This window comes from Dunckerocampus dactyliophorus, chromosome 9 (genome assembly GCF_027744805.1).
Source record: "Dunckerocampus dactyliophorus isolate RoL2022-P2 chromosome 9, RoL_Ddac_1.1, whole genome shotgun sequence".
In the NCBI taxonomy this organism is placed as follows: domain Eukaryota; kingdom Metazoa; phylum Chordata; class Actinopteri; order Syngnathiformes; family Syngnathidae; genus Dunckerocampus; species Dunckerocampus dactyliophorus.
In genome coordinates, this window is record NC_072827.1 from 26,922,251 (window position 1) to 26,945,040 (window position 22,790).

General features: G+C 41.2%; 1 protein-coding gene across 4 annotated transcripts in view; it reads left to right on the forward strand.

Moving 5' to 3' along the window:
• Positions 1-22,790, forward strand: part of igf2bp2a (insulin-like growth factor 2 mRNA binding protein 2a) — a 75,722-nt gene that overhangs the window by 39,038 nt on the left and 13,894 nt on the right. For 3 of the 4 annotated variants that reach the window (XR_008572413.1, XM_054786608.1, XM_054786610.1), the window contains 11 exons: positions 238-286; positions 2,984-3,035; positions 4,716-4,779; positions 5,084-5,380; positions 6,606-6,740; positions 8,736-8,858; positions 10,204-10,339; positions 15,707-15,844; positions 16,288-16,356; positions 20,918-21,034; positions 21,142-21,216. Coding sequence is in view for 3 of the 4 variants with exons in the window: in XM_054786608.1 (XP_054642583.1) it covers positions 238-286; positions 2,984-3,035; positions 4,716-4,779; positions 5,084-5,380; positions 6,606-6,740; positions 8,736-8,858; positions 10,204-10,339; positions 15,707-15,844; positions 16,288-16,356; positions 20,918-21,034; positions 21,142-21,216 (1,255 nt within the window). In the remaining variant the exon portion in view is untranslated. The remainder of the gene's footprint in view (positions 1-237; positions 287-2,983; positions 3,036-4,715; positions 4,780-5,083; positions 5,381-6,605; positions 6,741-8,735; positions 8,859-10,203; positions 10,340-15,706; positions 15,845-16,287; positions 16,357-20,917; positions 21,035-21,141; positions 21,217-22,790) is intronic. The other variant, XM_054786609.1, reaches the window with a different exon arrangement.

Here is a 22,790-nt window from a genome sequence, read left to right on the forward strand (position 1 = left end):
GTTTAAGGATAAATAAGAAGATTTTGCCCAAGAAACAAAGTTGTGTGTGACACTTCAATTAGTTCTATATGGGTTTCTGAAGGGGAAAAGTGTTGTAGTTCACTTCTGATGGACACAAGTGAGATTTATAGATGGATAGATATGGAAGTAGGCAGGTAGCTGATGATTCTCAAGTGTGTACGTTTGCGTGCTTCAGGTCTGTTAAATTCACAGCATCTGTGTCTCTCATCTCCGCAGGAGTCGGAAGATCCAGATCCGGAACATTCCCCCTCATCTACAGTGGGAGGTGAGTTGTGTGTGTGTGCGTGTGTGCGTGTGTGCGTGTGCGTGTGTGCGTGTGTGTGTGTGCGGTCAAACAGTATGAGGTAGCGCATTAACAGTATTTCCTTGAAAATTACTCAGTGGCTTGTCATTAGTTCTGTATTTGCAGCATTCATGTTGTTGACTCAAGCGTCTTTTTGTTTAGTCCAGTGCAATGGCGTCACTAGGATTGAAAGATGGGGGGGCTCAGCCCCTAGAGCACTAGAGGTGTGTCATACCTGTCAACCGTCCTGTTTTCCCAGAGAAAATCCCCTATTTTGCCCTTCTTTCACGGGGTCCCCTCATTCCCGTATGTTTTCCGTATTTTTTAAGGTCCATGAAAAAAAAAATCCTTTCCACTAGGGGTGTTACGAAAAATTGGTATATCGAACTATCGCAATATTTAACCCTACGATGGATAATCGATACACTCTGTTATTATTAAAATACAGCCGCTATAAACGTCTCCCATCGTTCAACCTCAGTGAGTCGCCATTTTACATGTCATCCAGGAGCCAGTCCTTGCGACAGCGGCAGACAATTGGATGGGGGAAAAAACGAAGAGAAAGAAAATCCAAACAAATGCCACGTTAACGCCGCCCCGGATGGCGAAGTGACACTGAAAGATGCGCCGCTAAAGTTGAAATTAAAACAACAGTGGACTCAGACGCGGGACTCACACGCAGAATGTAAGAAGTGTATTACGAAAATACGGCACACGGGCAGCACAACAAAGCCACCTCCTTCGTCACCACGCTCGCGGAGAAGATTGTGCCAAGTAAGAGAAATGTTGGTTGTTGTATTTAAATGCTCATGTTGCTCAACCTTATGGGGGTTATTCTCTGTCTCTTATACTGTATCTCTTATATCACTACTACTACTACTACTACTACTACTACTACTACTACTACACTACAATCAATATTTATTTTTGTTCTGCTTAATACATTTGATCTACTTGAGAGACATGAGATGAGTTGAAAACAGTGTCACTGTCACTAAAACAGTCTCAACACTTTTGCACCATTGCTGATTGTATTCTGGTTAAAATATGCTGCAAAACATCCATCCGTCTTCACGAGTGAGCTGGAGCCTATCCCAGCTGAAGACTGCAAAAGACAAACTATGAAATACATGTTCTTGATTTGTTTCACCCTATCACCGTATCGAGATATTATCATTATCGTGAGCCATGTATCGTATTGTGAGGTACCCTGAGATTCCCAGCCTACTTTCTGGTTTTGCTGACAGCCAGGAACACAGTAACCTACTTACTAAAGGGTATGTTGACACATTACAGGCTATTTTCCCAGGAAATTGCACATATTTAAAAAAAAAATAGGCCTGTAACGATAATCGATAAATTGATTAATCAAACGATGAAAAAAAAACGGAGTGGGTAATTCAGCCGCCGCGTTAAATTGACATGTGCATGTATGCTAGTTTGTTGCCACACTGGCTGGATGACAAGGGTTCACTCAGTACAAGGGTTCACTCTGCATATGTCTTTGTGCATTGATTCTATAGTGGAATGAACTGAAAGAGTGAACCCTCCTCTCATTCAGCCTCTTTGTCCCCCAGTACGTGGAGGGGGGGCTACTAGTGAGTGGATGCACCGAGTGCTAGCAGCAAGCAAACGCTAATATGAACGAAGGCACAAAAGCCATGGTTTCTATGCCGAATGCCACAGCTCCAGTGTGCGGAGCAGCAGAACCTTCGTCCCGACAGTCAAGGCTTACTGAGGCGGTCGATCGGCAAAGTAAATATAAAACAAAACAGAGCAAAATGGTGCTCGCTCACATTGCAAAAGAAATGCAACCTTTCAATACTGGTTGAAAAGCCAACATTTCGGGAAATGTTAGAAATGTTTGACACGGTACGAATTGCCTGGGAGACCGTATACATGTGCAACATGTCACAAACAGCAATTCCTGAACTGTATAACCGAGTGAAAGAAGACGTGTTGAAGAACATCACAAACATTGCATTTTAGGGCGTCACTACAGATGTGTGGTCCAGCTCAAATATGACCCTCTACATTAGGAACAATACACTGCATAACTGTGTGTGTGTGTGTGTGTGTGTGTGTGTGTGCGCGCGCGTGTGTGTGTGCGTGTGCGCGCGTCGTTTTTATCGGAGTGTTTTTTTTCTTAACAGAGACTGTCTATTTTGTATTGTTTAGGGTTATAATTTAAGTGCATTTTTATTTTTATTTAAGGCATTTTTTGTATGTTTAATTTATTTAAAAGCTCTTGACATTCCAATTACAATGTTAATTCTTGAGAAATTAAAGTTTATTGCTTTTGATGGGTGCTCTCATTATTTTGCCATATGATCAATGAAAAAAAATGGTCCCCAAAAATGTTGTCAATAATATCGATTATCGACAATAATTTGTAGGACAATTATCGTCCAGCAAAATTTGTTATCGTGACAGGCTTATACACAAACACTAGTAAAAGATCCTTTGCACGACAGGATGTTGCTCCAAAGTTTTGAACTGAACTCTTGGGCCTGTCTGATTTCATTGACGGTCTCGATTTGGCCCACGGGCCGGCAGTTAAATATCCCAGGTGTACTTTGTTTTAGTATGTCCAAGTGCTTGTATGTTATTGGGCCATTTTTACTCATTTTTGTTCATTTTTTTTGTACTAACTTACTGACACTTTCATCTCTTTGTTAGGATTTTGATGGCCTGCTAGCTCAATATGGTACTGTCGAAAACGTGGAACAAGGTACAGAACTCTTCTCTTGTGTGTGTGTGTGTGTGTGTGTGTGTGTGCTGGCTGTGCAAGCAACACTCTGTGTGTACTTGTCTTCTGAAACACTCCTAATGTACTGTGTGAGCTGTAGCCCCGCCCACACAGACATCACAGTGAGAAATGCCAAGATTGTAAACCAGTGACGTGCGGTCAGGTGAGGCAGAGCTTCACAAAAAACAAATAATAACAAACTAAATATTAATATTGGTCCATTGAACTGTATTATAAATGTATTTTGTGTACGATTTCAATCATTTTAAACATTTTCTTAACATCGCTGAATTTGCACAATTCCTGATGAAATACTGGGGAGAAACCGAAGGAGAGGCCACAGTGAGTGTGGCCTCTCAGCTTAGTTTCTGTTTGTCAGCATGTGGCCAATAATCTTATGTTGCAGAAACATTTATGATAGTGATAGTGAAGTGCATGATGCTTGCTCTGAGGTCCTTCCACAGAGGAAAAGACAGTGTTTTAGTTTGTTTTTGTTTTTCTTTCTGCTGCTTTCAAATGCACTCAATATAGTTTTATGCTCTGCTGAATGAATGAATGAATGAATGAATTTCACTGCCAAGATGGAGGATTATACCCAAACTCACTAGGAGGTGATCAGACTTTTACAGCAAATTATTAGAACCTTTTCTGGAGACGCTAAACATAGCACGTAACTTAAGACCGTCATTTCCAACTGCCTGCAAGGTATGCTGGGCAGTCCAGCTGCAGCAACACAATGAACTATGGACAATAAAACATTGGATATCAAGAGTATGTTAACTCCTCCTCGTTTACTTCTCTGACAACCTCATCAACATATTTTGCAATCTAGTTAAATGTTGGGAGAAAGAGTACCACAAGCTACCCAGCATGCCTTGCGGCAGGACTATGTGGGTGGTTTTTTGGCATGGGTATTGCACATAGATATTTATTTGTATGCCCACATGATGCAGTAGGTAGGTTACTTTGTGCGTCGTATGTGTTGACGTGTCTTGTTTGGATGGCTTTTTTGGACAAGCTAGATTGCATGACTATTTTGGCGGCTCAAGCATGCCACGTTAGCACTGCATGTCATGTTGCTCGCGACACTTTCCATGTTGAAAGTTTAAAAAAAGGAATTTGGAAATGTGTGATGTGCTAGACTGAGATGCGTGGTAGGCCTAATATGACCCGCGGGCCGCAGTTTGCCCACCCCTGGTTTAAGAAGTATCTGACAACATTTTTGAAAACGTTTTTTCTCCTCTATTATTCTCCTCTTTTTTTTTTGGTTATCCTCTTAATGAACACCCTGTATTAACATTTAAAATAAAAATTCCAAAGGAGTTAGTGCCTCACCAGCCATGAACCTCATCCCACGTCACTGCTGTAAACATACACCAAACTACTACACACTGTCTTCATGACAGTTCTTAAAAATGAAGTCAGGTTGCTGTAAAACAGATACTGTACATCAAGGAATAACTGAAAGTGTGCACGTAAAGTGTTTTCAAGAAATGTTAATGTGTGTTTCTATTGGTGCTTAAACCTGTTAAATAGAGCTGGGCTGCAGTGGGCTATAGGATGTTATGATTATGTAATTGCATGTATACTTGTTCAGGAAAATCCTTGTTTAGCACTTAACCTTGATAATATCATGCTTGTATTGTCTTCCTGTTCTTTCAGTCAACACTGACACAGAAACCGCAGTGGTGAATGTTACGTACGCAACCAAGGAGGAAGCTAAAGAGTAAGTGGAGAATTTTTGTCATTTACAAACAGAACACAGACAGTTTTATTTTACTTTCCTGCCATTATTTGCATGCAGAGCTTTTAAAAAATTTGTCATAGCTTTTTTATATTTCGTACAGAGCAGCGATTCAATTGCAAAATCAATCTGATACATACTGTACATGTTTGGAAATGTTTTTTTTTGTGTGCCAAAATTAAGTGTGATATATTTTATGAACGTATGACAGTTTCTTTTGACTACCTCCTCAGTAGCCCCCCCTCTGCCTTGTCAAAAACTTTCTCTTTGTTCCTCCGTTCTGCAGAGCTATCGAGAAGCTGACAGGCCAGCAGTGTGACGACTACTCTTTCAAGGTGTCCTACATCATGGACTCAGATGCCGCTCCGCCCGTCCAGGCTTCTCGAAGTCGACGCGGTGGTGGCCGATTGTCACGGGACCAAGGACCCCCTCAGCCCGGGCCCTCTGGAGGCTTCAGCGTCCCGCGGCCTCGCCAGCAACACGACTTCCCCTTGCGCATGCTCGTGCCCACCCAGTTCGTGGGAGCCATCATCGGCAAGGAAGGACTGACCATTAAGAACGTCACCAAGCAGACACAGTCAAAGTAAGGAAAAAGAATAACAATCAACTGCTTTCTGCAACTTTTTATGTTTGAATTCATAAGTTAGAAAACAGAGCAGACCTCCACCAAGGCTTTTGACATTTGTCACATGTAACCAGTGAGTGAACGACTATTATGTAACGCTAAAAGGAGATCATTGCGATCAAATCTCCATTCAATTTAAACCAAAATTTATTTTGGATGAAAGTGAACCATATGTAAGCAGATCCTTCATAAACACAAATTACAACCTGGTCTGTGTCAAGGTACAAGCCTCTGATCATGTTGCAAATGACATTCTATCATACATGGATGCTAAATTTGCAGTCTGGATCAGATGCAGATTCAGTTTACGTTGATATTACGAAAAATGTATTAAGTTTGACCGAATTTATGTCTCTGAAAATGAAAAGTTGTAACCAATTCTAAAATGGGATCAAATCTCTGAACTTCTGACCATGCATGCACAGGCAAATTTTGTTCAAGGCAAACTTGATCTGACAGATTTTTTTTGCCACTTAAATATTAAGAAAACAATATTTTAAAATATGTTTTGGGAATTTGGATTATTTCAATTACCTTTTTTAAATTAATGAATTTATTCTCACAAAAACTTAATTCAGACGTACTTGTAACAATTTGTGTCAGCTTTATTTGACAATACACATTCTGACCCTGGATATACAGATCAAATTTAATTCCATTTGAAATAAAATTGACTAAACTACATATTTCTGTACATGTTAAAGTTCTGAATCCTGAACAATTACCCTATTTTCCAATTTATAGTTCAGAAAATACAATAATAGATTTTTATTATTTTATTTCCTCGCACATTTGAAAAGAAATATTAAAATTATTTAAATTGTAATCATTTGTGCATTTTTACCGTAATGTGAGCATTTTTATTGATATCAAATCCAGATTCAGTTTGGTTTGAAACTTACTACTTGGAAAATTAGATCTAAAGGGGTGTTTCAATTTCTGGATGACATCACATGAGGTTTTTTTGTAAAATGTAATGCAAATGCATCTGCCATGTTGCTAATTCCAGAAACTGTATACAGGAAGTTGCACAGTCGCAAAACTCCTTGCATCATGGTTTGTTGTTGCTGAATAATTTTCATTTTGACTGTTTTTTGGAACCATGCTCTATATATGTCATCTTGTGTCACCATTGAAATGCACAGATTTTTAAAAATTCTCTTTGTGATTGTCTTTCTGTCAGAGTTGACATCCATCGGAAGGAAAATGCAGGGGCGGCAGAGAAACCAATCACCATCCACTCCTCTCCTGAAGGCTGTTCGTCGGCCTGTCGCATGATCCTGGACATCATGCAGAAGGAGGCCAACGAGACCAAGACGTGAGTCTTAATTAAATTCACATTCACTCCAATGTGGCGAGCTTCCTGGAGGAGATTAGCCATAACGTCTGCAGGCTATAATCTTATCCTTTAACCTGCCTGCACACTTTTTAATCTCAGCGTGCATTTACCCCCCCTTGGACCACTAACACAGTAAACACAACACACTCACATAGGCCAACACGTGACCACGGCTTAGTGGTAAAGAAAGATGGCCGACATATCTAATTGGGTTTGGCACTTTTCTTACTCTGTGAGGAGCTTCTGTCAGAGCTGAGCATCCAACACTCAACACTCTTTGTTGTTGGTTAGGATGCTTTTAAATGAAATACTGGTGAAATGTGCACAACTTTCTCAGGGTGTGACCATCCTGTCTCTTCATAGTTAAAACCAAGGGACGGTTGTTAAAGCCATGTTTTTTTTTGTTTGCTTTAAGGCGTTAAATAGAATAAACATACTTTAATGCAGGGTAACAAATGTATTTTGGGATTTTTTTCTTACCATATTCGCTTTAGCATTCCCTCATCAATGATGGCAATGGGCGTTAATGACCCGTGTGAATTTTTTCTTGGAGATTAATAAAGTATCTATTTATCTTTGTTCGATACATGATCGCTGTAACATAACCCTATGGAAAGTAGTCCAGGGTAGTTATAGCTGGTGGACGAAGTGGCAAGGGAATTGGGCCATCCCTTTTATTTGACAGAACCTATTTAATCAACAGAGTACCTGGGGGAAACAAAATTAAAAGCTTTGATAAGCACTGAGTGCACAGAACAAATTTGATTAACATATCTGTTCAATTGCTTTTGTAATATATTTTTTATATTGTTAAGAGACGTTGTGGACACACTGTACAAATGCATAAAAATGTAGTGGCATTGTAGTAGAAATAATAATAATAATCTCATAATAATTGAATATTCATTAATTCCTGAATGAATGGGCCGCAGGATGGCCAAGTGGTTGGCATGTTGGCCACACATGTTGGGCATCTCTGTGTGGAGTTTGCATGTTCTTCCCATGCGTGCGTCGGTTTTATCCAGGTACTCCGGTTTCCTCCCACATGCCCAAAAACATGCATGCCGACTGGTAATAGTAATTTAATAATCATAATATAATAAAAAATAATAACTGAATATAATTAATATAAATGTAATAATTAGATTATGCTAAAATGTTAAAATCAGTATTCTTTTACAGTTACATAAATAAAATATAATTAAACCATAATGAAGTCATATTATAATTAAAAAAAATTACAATACAAAATAATAAGAGTAGTAATAATAATTTAATGAATAGCATGTAATATAATTATAATCAAATTACAATTAAGATCAAGGGTAAAATAAAAAAAAATGTAAAGTTTTTCGGTGTAACTCAGTTACATCATAACTATAAATATGACAAACATATAATGTAAATGTAAATAATAATGAGAAGAAATACAACTGCATTATTATTATTTATTATTATTATTATTATCATTATTACTATTATTATTAATATTATTATTGTTATTATTACAAAAACACCTGGGATAGTCTCCAGTTTACCTGTGACGCTTGTGAGGAGATGTGGCATAGAAAATGGATAGAAATAATAATTCAATTACATCATAATTGTTAACTATAAATACAACATATACATACTGTATATAATTAAACGTGAATAATACTAATAAGAAATACAACTTCATTATTATGATGATGATGATGATTATTGTTATATCATCAATGTACCCCACCTCTCACCTGAAGTCAGCTGGGATAGGCTTGAGCTTACCCATGACCCTAGTGAGGACAAGCAGTACAGAAGATATATGGATTACATCATCATTACTATGATCGGTATAGTAGGTGCAAAAAAAATTCAATTTTTCATCCTTTTCATGCCCATCACATGTTAAAATTCCATAACGCACCACGGTTGTGTTGCTTAACAAGTGTGTGTGTGTGTGTGTGTGTGTGTTTGTACCTGTTGCATGTGTAGGACAGAGGACATCCCTCTTAAAATCCTGGCCCACAACAGCCTGGTGGGCCGCCTCATTGGGAAGGAGGGTCGCAACTTGAAGAAGATCGAAGAGGAGACAGGGACCAAGATAACCATCTCCTCGTAAGTCACACACCACATAAACGCTGCTATGATGGCACCTTTGAGAGAACATACACAGTATTGGCCAAACATTTAAAAAAAAAAAAAAAAATTAAATTTAGAAGAATAAAAAATATTTTTTTGTGTGATTTTGTTGTCAGCACATTCAACTATGTAAAGAACAAAGTATGCAATAAGAATATTTCTTTCATTCAGATCTAGGATGTCTTATTTTACTATTCTAAATCCATCAAATCCGTCTTCTTCCGCTTATCCGAGGTCGGGTCGCGGGGGCAGCAGCCTGAGCAGGGAAGCCCAGACTTCCCTCTCGCCCACTTCGTCCAGCTCCTCCCGGCAGATCCCGAGGCGTTCCCAGGCCAGTTGAGAGACATAGTCTCTCCTGGGTCTTCCCCGAGGCTTTCTACCGGTTGGACATGCCCTGAACACCTCCCCAGGGAGGCGTCCAGGAGGCATCCTGACCAGATGCCCACGCCACCTCATCTGGCTCCTCTCAATGTGAAGGAGCAGAGGTTCTACTCTGAGCTTCCCCGGGATGACAATGCTTCTGACCTTATCTCTAAGGGAGAGCCCAGCCACCCTAAGGAGAATAAACTAATTTCGGCCGCTTGTGCCTGCAATCTTGTCATTTCGGTCATGACCCAAACTTCATGACAACAGGTGAGGGTAGGAACGGAGATCGACTGGTAAATTGAGAGCTTTGCCTTTTGCCTCAGCTCTCTTTTCACCACAACGGACCGATGCAGAGTCTGCATCACTGCAGACGCCACACCTGTCGATCTGTCGATCGCGCGTTCCATCCTTCCCTCACTCTTGAACAAGACCCCGAGCTACTTAAACTCCTCCACTTAGGGCAGGATCTCATCCCCGACCCGGATATGACACTCCACCCTTTTCCAGGCGAGAACCATGGACTCGGACGTGGAGATGGTGATTCTCATCCTGGCCGCTTCACACCGATGCAGTGAGAGTTGAAGGTCACGGCTCGATGAAGCCAGCAGGACAACATCATATGCAAAAAGTAGAGACCCAATCCTGCAGCCACCAAGCCGAAACCCCTCAATGCCCTGGCTGTGTCTAGAAATTCTGTCCATAAAAGTAATGAACAGAATCGGAAACTTCGGTTAATAATATTAAAACTTAATAGACATGTAATAAAAAAACTATATTGTTGCTTCTTTATCAGCATTAGTTGTAATGCCAGTTTCGAGTGCTCCATTCGTCATTAACTCGTCAGTGGAATCCAATTAAAATCCCTTGTGATAAAAAATAAGCAAAATATGACTTTTTTTTCCCTCCTCCCTTATATTTGCATATTAATTTTACACATTCATGTGCAACTGTCTAGGTTACAAGACTTAACCATTTACAACCCAGAGAGGACCATCACGGTGAAGGGGAGCTTGGAGACGTGTTGTAAAGCGGAGGCGGAGATCATGAAGAAACTGAGGGAGGCCTACGAGAACGACATTGCTGCTATAAATGTGAGTTTCATTTGTGTGTGTGTGTGACTCACAGACCAACAAGTGGGCATTGGTGTAGCTTATATGACAACGACAAGGTTGCGCCATACATAAGTGTAAACATAGTAATTAGTAGCAGCTCTTGGTAAACGGAGAGCAATCACTTAATGGCTGGAACTGGAGCGTGCCAAGCACCGCTTGTCTGCCTCTTTCACGGAGCCTCTGAGTCACACCCACCTCCCCGTTGTGCACGTCTGAATCCTCGCTGTAGTACAACTGCGTTTCCCAGCGTCCATCCGATCCCCTACACACTGCCCCTCCCATTGCATGACATCACCAGTGCTGCAGCCAGTGTTTGGTTACTTGTTGGTTGCACTTTGTGATCGTTTTACTCTGATGCTGGTGGCCAAAATAAAAGACACTCAACAAAGCACACACCTCCACAAAGGCTTAAACCTTCACTGAAATTCACTCACACATTTGAAGACAAAAATGTCCGTTTCCTGAACAATCTTGTGCAAATATTCCAAATTAAAATGTCCCCTTTAAATGAATCAATCTTTTAAAACAATTTCAGCGTGAAATATACATATCAACTGTGAATTGTATTTGAAGGGTTTTATCACCCTTTAAAGGCCAGTATGTTTACATCATGCCACGGTTTAAATAAATAAATAATTATAATAAATTCCAATCATTTTAGGGCTGTCAAAAAAACGTGCTAACGGCGGTAAGTAATTTATTTGTTTAATTACGTTAAATTTCTTAGTGTAATTAACGCATGCACACCAGAGCAAGCACGCCTCCGTTATGACGGCAGACGGACTCACAGTGGAGCGTCCCCACAGTCACACACACTCTGATGCTTTTTTATGACTTCATTCTGACCTGGACACATCAAAAACTGTACAATTCCAACACCATATACCGTATGTATCTCCAACTCACACACGTCTCTAGTCCGTTCATCCTGGGAACGATGCTTCCTCATTCTCATTGCAAGAACGCGAGATGCATTCTGGGACACTCTGAACATCACAAAAAGGGCTTTATAATGTGTGTGTGTGTGTGTGTGTGTGTAAATAAACAGGAAGATAAAAATCATTTGACAGCCCTCGTGAAAATATTATGTATACACAAATAATGTTTTCACTTTCAGTGAGTCCATCTTTTAAAACTACTTCAACCAGAAATATCAAATATGAATTATATTATGGAGACTTTTGAACCTTTTAAAGGCCAGTCCAGAGTGTACGACGCCTCTCGCCCGAAGACGGCTGGGATAGGCTCCAGCATACCCGCGACCCTAGTGAGGACAAGCGCTATAGTAAATGCATGGATGGATAATGCAGGATGCAGAAACAAACACTCTAGTCTGCCTGAGCCCTCCTGCAGAGAGGGACTTAGTTAGACTGCGTCTGATAAGGCGTGAGCCCCATCTAGTGTGATTCTGATGATATTACACAAAGCTGCTGCCATTCACCTTGGATATTAACCATTAACTTTAGGAAAAGGTGAATACAAGCTCACTCAAATGGGAGGTGAAATATTACTTGGTTTGAATGACATCCTCAGACCCACCTGTTTACTTGCTGTTGGCTGTGAAAGAGATTAAACAACATCTCAGGTGTCAGGAGTGGGAGAATGATTCCAAAACAGAACATATATTAGAGCAACAATATATAATAATTGTACTTTAAAACAACAGATGAAAAATCACGTTGATATGACACTGGCCTGTAATAAACACAACAGTATCTATGACATTGGATCACCTCTGGTAGTGATGTGTAATATTGGTGGACCATCCAGGACACCTTTGATGTTGTGTCCATGTTTGCAGCAATGCTAAAGTTACTTGTCAGTGTCTATGTTTAATAGCACAGGTCATCATAGAGTTTGCATTTTGTCACCTTTTTAACATAAGCTTTGAAATACTCCACTTGAACTTTGAAGCAGCATGGTAGCGTAGGCAATAGTCATGTAAGTGCAAAAATAAGTGATACATGCAATTGTTAAGAGGAAAATCTCAAAACGGTAAACACGTAGCAAACTCTTTTTGTGTCTACTATATTGTGTAAAACCATTTAAAGCTGCCATTACAATAGCCACCGCTGGACGTACGCTTTCCAGAAAGACCTGCAATTGGGCTTTACAACAGCCGACTACACAACACCACGGCAGCGTCTAGAAGTAGGCATCATGGCAGGCTGCCCAGTCTCGCCCCTGGCATTCACAATGGCCATGGTAATCACCATTAGGGCCTCTAGATGGGTGGTGGGAGGTGAATGAACAAAAAACGGAATCCGCCTTCCACCTATCCGAGCATTCGTGGATGACATGACCACGTTGGCCACTACTGCAGCATGCACCAGGCAACTACTTGGGAAGCTGCAGGAGAACATTAAGCCGAATAAGTCATGGAGCATCTCAATAGTCAAGGAAGAGCTTAAGAACGTGGGGTTCTGCATTGGTGGCGACCCAATTTTGATGGTGTCAGAGCAACCTGTCAAATGGTACAATGCAACCCTCGGGGACAAAGACCAAGTGCAGGTATTAAGGCTGGACATCACCACCAGTCTGGACACCGTCAACGAGACAATGCTGTCAGTGAAGCTCAAACTCTGGTGCCTACAATTTTGACGTCTCCCTAGGGTAATGTGGCCACCACGACCTACGAGGTCCCAATAACAACGGTGGAAAAGATGGAGCGAAACATAACTTTGTATGTGAAGAAGTGGCTTGGTGTCCCACGCTGTCTGACAAACATCAGCATCTATGGCAAAGGAGTCCTTGAACTATCTATCACGAGCCTCACTGAAGATTAGAAGTGCTCTAAAGTGAGACTACAGATGACATTGAAGGACTCCAGAGATCAGGCCGTTAGAAATGCTGCACCACCTCTGTCAACGGGAAGGAAATGGACACCATCACACGCAGTACAGCATGCTACGTCAGCCCTGAAGCACGACGACATTGTGGGACATGTCCAGCTGGGAAGAGGAGGATTTTGGCGTTGCAATGAACCAACTTGGCACAAAGCTTCAGCCTCACAAAGGAGGAAAATGGTGGTAGAGGAAGTGCACCGTCATGAGGAGGCTGAAAGAAGCGCAAAGGCTGTCTCTCTTGCCGAGCAGGGACAATGGATGAGGTGGGAAGGCGTGGAGAAGAGAAAGCTCACCTGGAGGCAGCTCTGGGAAATGGGAGCAAGAAACATCAGCTTCATTATAACAGCTACATATCATGTGCTCTCATCACGAAAAAACCTTCACCAGTGGTATGGAGAGGACCCAACTTGCGCCCTCTGCCCAAATTCAGCGACTCTCAAACACATCTTGACCAGTTGTAGGACCAGCCTTACACAAGGAGGCTGCTACACCTGGAGGCACAATCAGGTCCTCAAGAGTCTGGCAGCAGCCCTTGAGAGCAAGAGGGGACACCATCAACTCCTTGCCCTTGAGAGCTGCCAATTCCATCTCTGTGCAAACATTCGTTCGAGAGGGACAGAAACAGCCTAACCACCCAGCTACCAAACCAGAAACTGGACAGCTAGCCGTGGCCCGGGATTGGAAGATGCTAGAAGATGTTGGCAAGCAACTAATCTTTCCCTCAGAGATTGCAACCACCACCCTCAGGCCAGACTTGGTGATATGGTGCCATTCACTAAAGGTGGTCTGCATCATAGAGCTCACGGTCACATGGGAGGATTCCACCGAAGAGGCCTACGAATGAAGGAAACTGCGCTACACAGATCTGGCAGCAGATGCACAACAACGAGGATGGAAGGCCAAGGTCTATCTAGCTGAAGTAGGATGCAGAGGGTTTGTGGCTTCTGCCATCAGGCTTATGAAAGACCTTGGCATTCATGGACAGGCTCTGCGACAGACAATAAGATCAGTCTGAAGCGGCTGAAAGAAGCAACCAGTGGCTATGGATCAAGCGCAAGGACACTTGCTGGGCTCAAAGCAGAGGGGGCGCACAGGGGCCCAACATCAAAACATGAAAATGAAGGAGGGTACCCACCTGACGACCATAAAGACGTTTTAAACCCAGCCCTTTTCTTCCTGCCCTTACTCCGGGGAGTGCCATGGGAGGAAGGGGGGAGGCTGAGCGATGACCCGGTAGGCGGGGCAGTTTTTTTTTTTTAATCCCAGATGATGATGTGTCCCAAAATGTACATCCTTCCCATGGCTGAGATAAAGTTCCCACGCCACTCTCAACATCCACGCCTCATGTGATTACCATTTATTGGCACAAATGACTTTTTCCATCAAGTCCTGTGTATTTATGAACTTTCCTGATACTATTTTGAGTAATACAAATGTAAAGATGGCTATATGGGTGTTATTTCACATCTAGAGAGCTCTAATAATGTTAAAAAACGGATTTAGAAGATTTTAAACAGGTTTTCTATGCCATAACTATAAAAATAATCCATGTATTAATATTGAATGTCTCTTCTGTTGTTGTTGCTTAATTTATTGGTATTTATGTTTCTGATGTTCTTATTCATTTTCTTGCGTTTTTCTTTTTTTCTTTTTCTGGGAGAATGAACAGAACAAGAATTTCATTGCATAGCAGAACTACCTGTTTTACTGTGCATATGACAATAAAACTCTTGAATCTTGAATCATACTTTGTGGAAATTCACTTATTGGGGTCGGGTTTGGAAACAAATTAACCGCGATAAACAAGGGACGACTATATGTACTATATACACACACACAACACACACAAAAATAAGAAAATGCAAAAAAATATTGTAAGGAAAAAGATGAGCCACTTTCTCTCATCCCCTTTTTACTTCAGGGCAAAATCTTCCTTTATATTTTAGATTTTGGATGACATTTTTAGATAAAATTCCGAGTTATTTGGTCCACCGTATTCCTTTATTAGTCACATAGTATGCTTGTGTTAATAGCTGCTTTTACACAGAGATGCTACGTATGAAATAGCTGCATCAGAGCAATCTATCAATAGGGCGCCTTTGCTTTTTATGCAGAACCAAGTGTGGGCGGGTTACTGTGCGCTTACAGCAGCACGGCATTCTGCAATCAGATTATTGGATGCAACGCCAGCATCCAGTCTTACATATGAAATATTTGTCAGACAGTGACATTGCTTTCAACACAACAGGGTGGGAGAAGTGAGTGTGGAGTGTCGCGGCGTTCCCTTACACACAGGCATTGTCCTGGCTCTGACACTGATCCCTTCAATTTTGATCCCTTCATTGCATGTCAGTGCAGTTATACGGAAACAACCCGCAAAAAGACGGATAAATCCCGGATTGGACAGGCTGTGTAAAAGGAACTAATTGATCATCTGTCATCTTAGTATGTCAAGTTTGCTCCATTGTGTACTAACTTTTCCTGTGTTGTCCTCTGCCAGCAACAGGCCAACCTTATCCCAGGCTTGAACCTCAACGCCCTGGGCATCTTCTCCTCTGGTCTGCCAGTGCTGCCCCCTGCTGCTGGACCTCGCGGCGCAGTCCCTCCTGTGGCACCAGCAGGATACAACCCATTCTTAGTGAGTCTTTCTCTCCATGCTGTTAAAGTTGGGAAAACAGATTCCCTTAGAGTGACTTTGCCCCTGTTGACTGTAGCTGTTGGTGCAAAAAGTTGTTTATTGGTCAAACTGCTCTACCAGATGCCCCTGACAGGCTTTGCTCTACTATTAAAGTAGATCTTCCCGAGTAGTTCTCCAACACAGTTTGAATTCCCCCTCCATCCTCTCCAAAGATGAGTCAGTGAGTGTGTGAAACAAAGTTTGTACTCACTGCCGGAAGGCTGAGCCAAAGCAGTGTGAGACAGAATGTATTGGTGGGCTTCACAGAGCGTGATTCACTCTTGACTTCATGCCTTGAAAATTCCCCTCAGTTGGAGCAAAGCCTGGGCCGTGAGTTGAGTGTGTCTGGGAATGTGCGCGTATGTGCACCACCCTGATCCGCCTGCTTGTCACTTCACTTGCAGAGTCACTCTTCACATCTCAGTGGCCTGTACGGGGTTCCTCCAGCAAGTGCCATCCCCCACCAGCACTCAGTATGTCCTCCAAAAGCTGCACCACACTGAGTGTTGCCACGGTGACACCGGGCCACAACATTGGGTATTTTGCAGTGGTGTAGAATTGTACTGCATCAGGCTGTTTCTAATACTGTTTTTCCTCATATACAGTGGAACCTTGGTTAGCGTACGCCTCGGTTAACGTCCACAATTTACTTTCATTGTCCGGTTAGCATACAACGTGGTGCCCGTCTTGTTATTTATACACTGCGTGGGCCGAACTGTGTTTTTTATGTATTTTTTTTAAATCGCAAGCAGCCTATTAGCTTGCCACGACATGGAAACAGGAACCGGAAGTCAGCTCAGTCGCTTGTCTATGATGTCATGAGAGGTTGACTCTCAAAAATGTTAACACAAAACACGTTTTACAGTTTTACATGCATAAAACATTTCTAATTGCATATAAATGACAAATGAAATGACTAAATGAACACTTAAGGTTACTTTTACCTTCAATGAAGACGTGGCTGTTCCCAAAGACACGACATAGCAGTGAGATCAATACGGCTAGCACCTTCGACTTATTTCTTGAATTCGGTATTTTTTCTCACCTAAAATGATGGCACTTGCAACTTTCTTTGGCTCCATTTTAGGGTTATTGAGTTGAAAAACATTATTGAATTCAAGAAATTCAAGATGTTGTCCATGTTGATCTCGCTGCCACATCACGCCTTTTCCAGCAACACATTTTAATTATTCATTTATCCCTTTCATTCATCATTAATATGTATTATATGCAATAATAATTGTTTCTGCGTATACAACAATAATTGTAAAACTATAAAAATGTGTTTTGTGTTAACATTTTTGGTTTTCTGGAAGGGATTAATTGGATTTACATTATTTCTTATGAGACACCTCCTGACTTTCTTGAACGGATTAATGACGCTACCCAAGGTTCCACTGTAATGTCTAATGGTGTTTACAGTATTTGCTCAACTGGAGATGGTACCATGCATATATTAGCTGCCTTTATAAGGGTGGAGGCATCTAATAATAAATGATTCCATTTTGTATAATGGCCCCAGAAGAGTCTGCAAGTTTCGTAGAATTTTTTATGTCCGTAGACTTCCGTTTGCAAGTTTTACACGTCTGCTTTGCAGGTGTGGCATTATTTCTTATCTTGTTTAGCTGCAGGAAACTGCCAAAATATTAGAAACAGCTCTCAGTATGATGCAGTGCACTTATACACCACTGTAATCCGCTATATAATGCATATTGTAACTGTAAATGCTACAGCCAGGGCGCAAAGATTGGGGCATTCATTGGAAGCAGGTGATAATCAAAAAAAGAGTTTTGATAACTCATTATAAATAACATTTTTTTAACTACAAAAATGGTTTGGAGTGCATGACAAAGTGGAACTGAGAACCTAGGTCTCTTGGACCACATAATCATTTCTTAACAAGTGTATTACACAACATAGCAGCATCAGAACCAATGTTGTAATAGCAATATGGAGAATAATTGCTCAGCCAGCATTACAACCACTGATGAGTTCATTGTAAACGACAGTCCGGCAAGTGTAACGTGCATGAGTCTCACACCAACAGCTGCAACCAACATTTAAAAATGCGTGCAGCGATATATCAAGCTTATATAAATGAATGACTATAAACTAGGGACCACTCTTCTTTCTCAACGGGAAGATGAGTCTCAGTCTAGTTACTAATATTCCACAATGGCGGTTGCCTACAGCCACAACTGTTAATGCTAATTCTAATTGTTATTGTATCCGGTGGTAATGAGGGGCCCTGGCGGTTATATGCTTTTGTCGATGATGCACCCATTGACTGAATAGATTCAAGAGATTCAAGAGATTCAAGAGAGTTTTATTGTCATGTGCATAGTACAACAGCAGTTATACCATGCAATGAAAATCTTATTCTGTTCATTCTCCCAAGAAAAGAAAGAAAACAAATGAAAGAATAAGAACATAAGAAACATAAACACATAAACATATATACCAATAAATTAAGCAACAACAACAGAAGAGACATTAATACAAGTAAATAATACAAATAAATAAATAAATAAAGTGCTATGAGTGTGTGCGTGTGTTGCGTGCGGCGTGTGCGAGTGCTTCGTTGAGGAGTCTGATGGCCTGTGGGTAAAAGCTGTTTGCCAGCCTTGTGGTCCTGGACTTCAAACTCCTGTAGCGCCTGCCTGACGGTAGGAGTGTGAATAATGAGTGTTGTGGATGTGTGCTGTCCTTGATGAGGTTGTGTGTTCTGCGTAGGACTCTAGATGTATAAATGTCTTGCAGTGAGGGGAGGGCTGCCCCAACAATGTTCTGTGAGGTCTTGATCACCCGCTGGAGTGCCTTCCTATCACGTGTTGTACAGTTACCGTACCAAACAGTGATGGAGGCGGTAAGGACACTTTCGATAGTGCATCTGTAGAAGCAACTCAGGATTGTGGTGGACATGCCAAATTTCCTCAGTCTTCTCAGGAAGTACAGTCTCCTTTGGGACTTCTTCAGAATTTGTTGGGTGTTGTGAGACCAGGTGAGGTCCTCGCTGATGTGTGTGCCAAGGAACTTGAAGGTTTTCACCCTCTCCACCTCAGTCTCATCAATAAACAGGGGTCTATGCGGCTCCTTTTCCCTTGTTCTTGGGTCGATGATCATCTCTTTAGTCTTATCTGTATTGAGAAGGAGATTGTTATCACGACACCAAGCTATGAGGTCCGCCACCTCTCTTCTGTATGATGTTTCAACACCACCAGTGATCAGTCCGATGACTGTAGTGTCATCTGCAAATTTAATGATGCTGGTGTTGTTCTGGGAGGCCACGCAATCGTAGGTGAAGAGCGTGTAGAGGAGTGGACTCAGCACACACCCCTGTGGGGTCCCAGTGCTCACAATTCTTGAGCTGGATGTGCGGTTGTGGACTCTGACTGACTGGGGCCTGCCTGTGAGAAAGTTAAACACCCAGTTACAGAGGGAGGGAGACAGGCCAAGTGTGAGGAGCTTATCTGTGAGTTTGTGGGGGCTGACTGTATTAAAAGCAGAGCTATAGTCTATAAATAGCATTCTGACGTATGTGTCCTGGCCCTGTAGGTGAGAAAGGGCTGTGTGGATGGCAGTGTTGACTGCATCATCCGTGGACCGGTTCTGGCGATATGCAAACTGTAGAGGGTCCACGGTTGCCGCCGGGATGCTCTTTTTGATGTGGGTCATGACTAATCTTTCAAAGCACTTCATAACAATAGGAGTGAGTGCTATAGGGCGATAGTCATTCAAGCAGGTCACGTTGCTCTTCTTGGGTACGGGCACTATGGTGGTGGACTTAAAGCAGGTCGGTACAGATGCTTGTGCAAGCGACAGGTTAAATATGTCAGCAAGCACATCAGCTAGCTCTGATGAGCAAACCCGAAGTGCACGTCCTGAGATGTTGTCTGGCCCTGCTGCTTTTCGTGGGTTTGTTTTGTTTAGAACCCTGCGCACATCAGCTGATGTCACCATGAGAGGTGAGTCCTGTGTGCTCCCCAGGTTCAGCCACCCTCTCTGCTCATCAGGAGTTTGGGTGTCATATTAATGACAGAATAGCTGAATAGCAGAATAGCTGCGTTGACTGGAAAATACTGTACCTTTTCAATTTTCTATCAATTGTTTGTATTGGATCTCATGAGTGTGCTGGTGTACCTAATGTTGTGGCCAATGAGAGTAATTATTTAGAGCAATTTAAAACATGGCTTGTTGGGGGGGGGGCCCCCCCCGCGAGGGGTATGCACTTTTCATGAGTTTTTTTTTTTTTATCGAAGGATAAAGCTCCACTTTTCCTGTGTGTTTTTTTTTTTCTAAGGATAAAGCTTCTTAACTCCTTTAATCCACTCAGGGAAAAATAGAATGATTTAAGAGGAGTGGATAGGGTGACCAAAAAAATCCAAAACGGTCCCTCCTCGCCATTGGAGCATCACCACCAGAACACCACAACTATGTCTGAATCGAGAGTTCCAGCTCAGAGCTGAACTCTGAGCTCATTAAATCCACTCAATAAAACCACAAGTACGCAAATACACAAGCCTAGACCGCTAAACCTAAAATGTTACCAAACATTTTTGCTCAAAGGCAGATCAAAACATATGATTACGCCCGATGGATACCATCACCTTATGTCAAACATCATTTTTGGACAATGTTCTTCACAACTTCATTGTTGAACGAGCATTGAATTAGTGGAATTTCCAAAGAAAAATGCCATTATATTGTAAACACGCATAGTATATCTTTCTTCTATATGATATATACTTTCCTTATGCCACAGCAAGACATGGAAAAGTTTGTTGAAAAAAAAATGGATGGAAAATATGGATTCCTTGAAAGAAGCTGCACTGTCAAACTCAAACCCTGAAAACCACATTTAGATTATATCTGTCATGTTTTGACAGTAACTTTTCTAGTGTTTGTCCTCTCAAGAACTCTCAAGTGTGATGTTCAGTTCAATTCAGCTTTTATTCTCTGTCATCCTTTCTTGTCTGCTTCACAAAGAAGTTCAGTAAAAATGTTTGTTAAAGCCTTTTTGTTTCGTGACGACAGGCTCCAGAACAGGAGGTTGTCTACCTCTTTATTCCAACTCAGGCAGTGGGAGCTCTTATAGGCAAGAAGGGCCAGCACATCAAGCAGCTCGCCCACTTTGCTGGAGCCTCCATCAAGGTGCGTTAAAGAAGAGGCCTGCAAAACATGTAGTTGACTTAAATGTCAGTGCAGATAGGGCAAGCACAGCAGCTCTCTGTTCAAATGTTCTCCTGATTTGTATGCAGATCGCTCCAGCCGAGAGTCCAGATGTCACTGAGAGGATGGTGATCATTACTGGAACACCAGAGGCTCAGTTTAAGGTAAAAACACCACTGTGGTATTACGCAATATGAGCTTTTTTCATAAGTGTGTTCACAAGACAATCCTGACGAGAATCCAAAGATAAATATAACAAATATTGAGCATGTGTCATAAAACCATTTATTTATCAACTGCTGGTCTCTGGTTCTAACTGCATAAGTAAAGGCCTCGTGTTGCCTAGATAGAGTATAGGGAAAGACATAAAACTGCAGGATTCTGTGCAATGAGAAAAGGAAGAATTAACAAAAGTAAAAACTTAAAACGATGTTTTTTTTATGCATACACACAAAAAATGGAATTGGTTTGAAATCAACTAATATTAACTAATATACATATACTGTATCAGTGTGACTGAGGGCTTAGAACCGCACCCTAACTGCAACCTGCAACATAAATGCATAACTATATTTAGCTATAAATATCTGTTTACAAAATTTTGATATTTATAGTAATTGCAAATAATTTGTATCTTGATAAAAATGCACATTTATATGCACAACTTAAATGTACATAGTTATAATTACTTATGTTTTTTATTTCATCATAAGTAATAAAATAAAATACCAATGATTTTATTTCTGTATAACTGAATAGTGTGCGTACCGTACAGAAATCCCTCACTACTTTGCACTTTGAATTTTGCGGCTTCACTCTCACATTTTTTGACAAATATATTAATTTGTAAATCATGCTGTTTCATGCTTGAATACGGCCCAAATGAAGTATTTTCAAGAATTAAAATGGCTAAATGAACACAAATATAAATAGTCGTCACTCGTTTATCGCACTTAATTAGTTTCGGAAGTGAATATTAGTAAAAGGAATATTTTTGTAGTTAGAGCATAGAAAGCCTGTTTATGAACTTCTAAAACATTTTTTTTAACATTATTAGAGCCCTGTAGACATGAAATAGCGCCCCTACGGTCATGATTATACTACTATACCTAATATAGTAGACATATAAGCCATAATAAGACATAATAACAGGTTCGCATTGGGAAAGTTCCTGATTGTTGTATCTTGAACATAATGTGGGTCGATGGCATGGCATTAAAAAAAAGCCTATCATCCATCCTCACTATGATGTTTGTCACTCGATTGATATAAATATATATACGACAGCCAGTCTGACATGAATCTGACATACATACACTTACATTTGTAAAATAATGTACTACTGGCTTTGTGTACACCACATTGCGCAGCTCTTACTCGCAGGCTATGGGATCTCTGATCTCAGGAACATAAGAGACAGCAGCCACTTTAAGCATAGCAATCTACCGAGCTAACTACCGAGCTAGTTAGCCTCCATTTAAAATATTCTACACTTAAGAAAGTGTTTCAAACGGCGTGCGGAAGAAGGTCAAAGTAAGAGACCAGAAACACACCATATCCACACGGAATGGGAGAGCTTTTTTCACCATGACATGTCGAATGTCTTTCAATATCTTTTGGCTCATAATAGGCCATAGTCAACCACGAAACAGCGATCATTTAGTAATTAATTAATTTTTGAAAAACTGCGAAAACTGGATGACGACTGAATAATTCAAAAGACGCATTCAAAGACGTG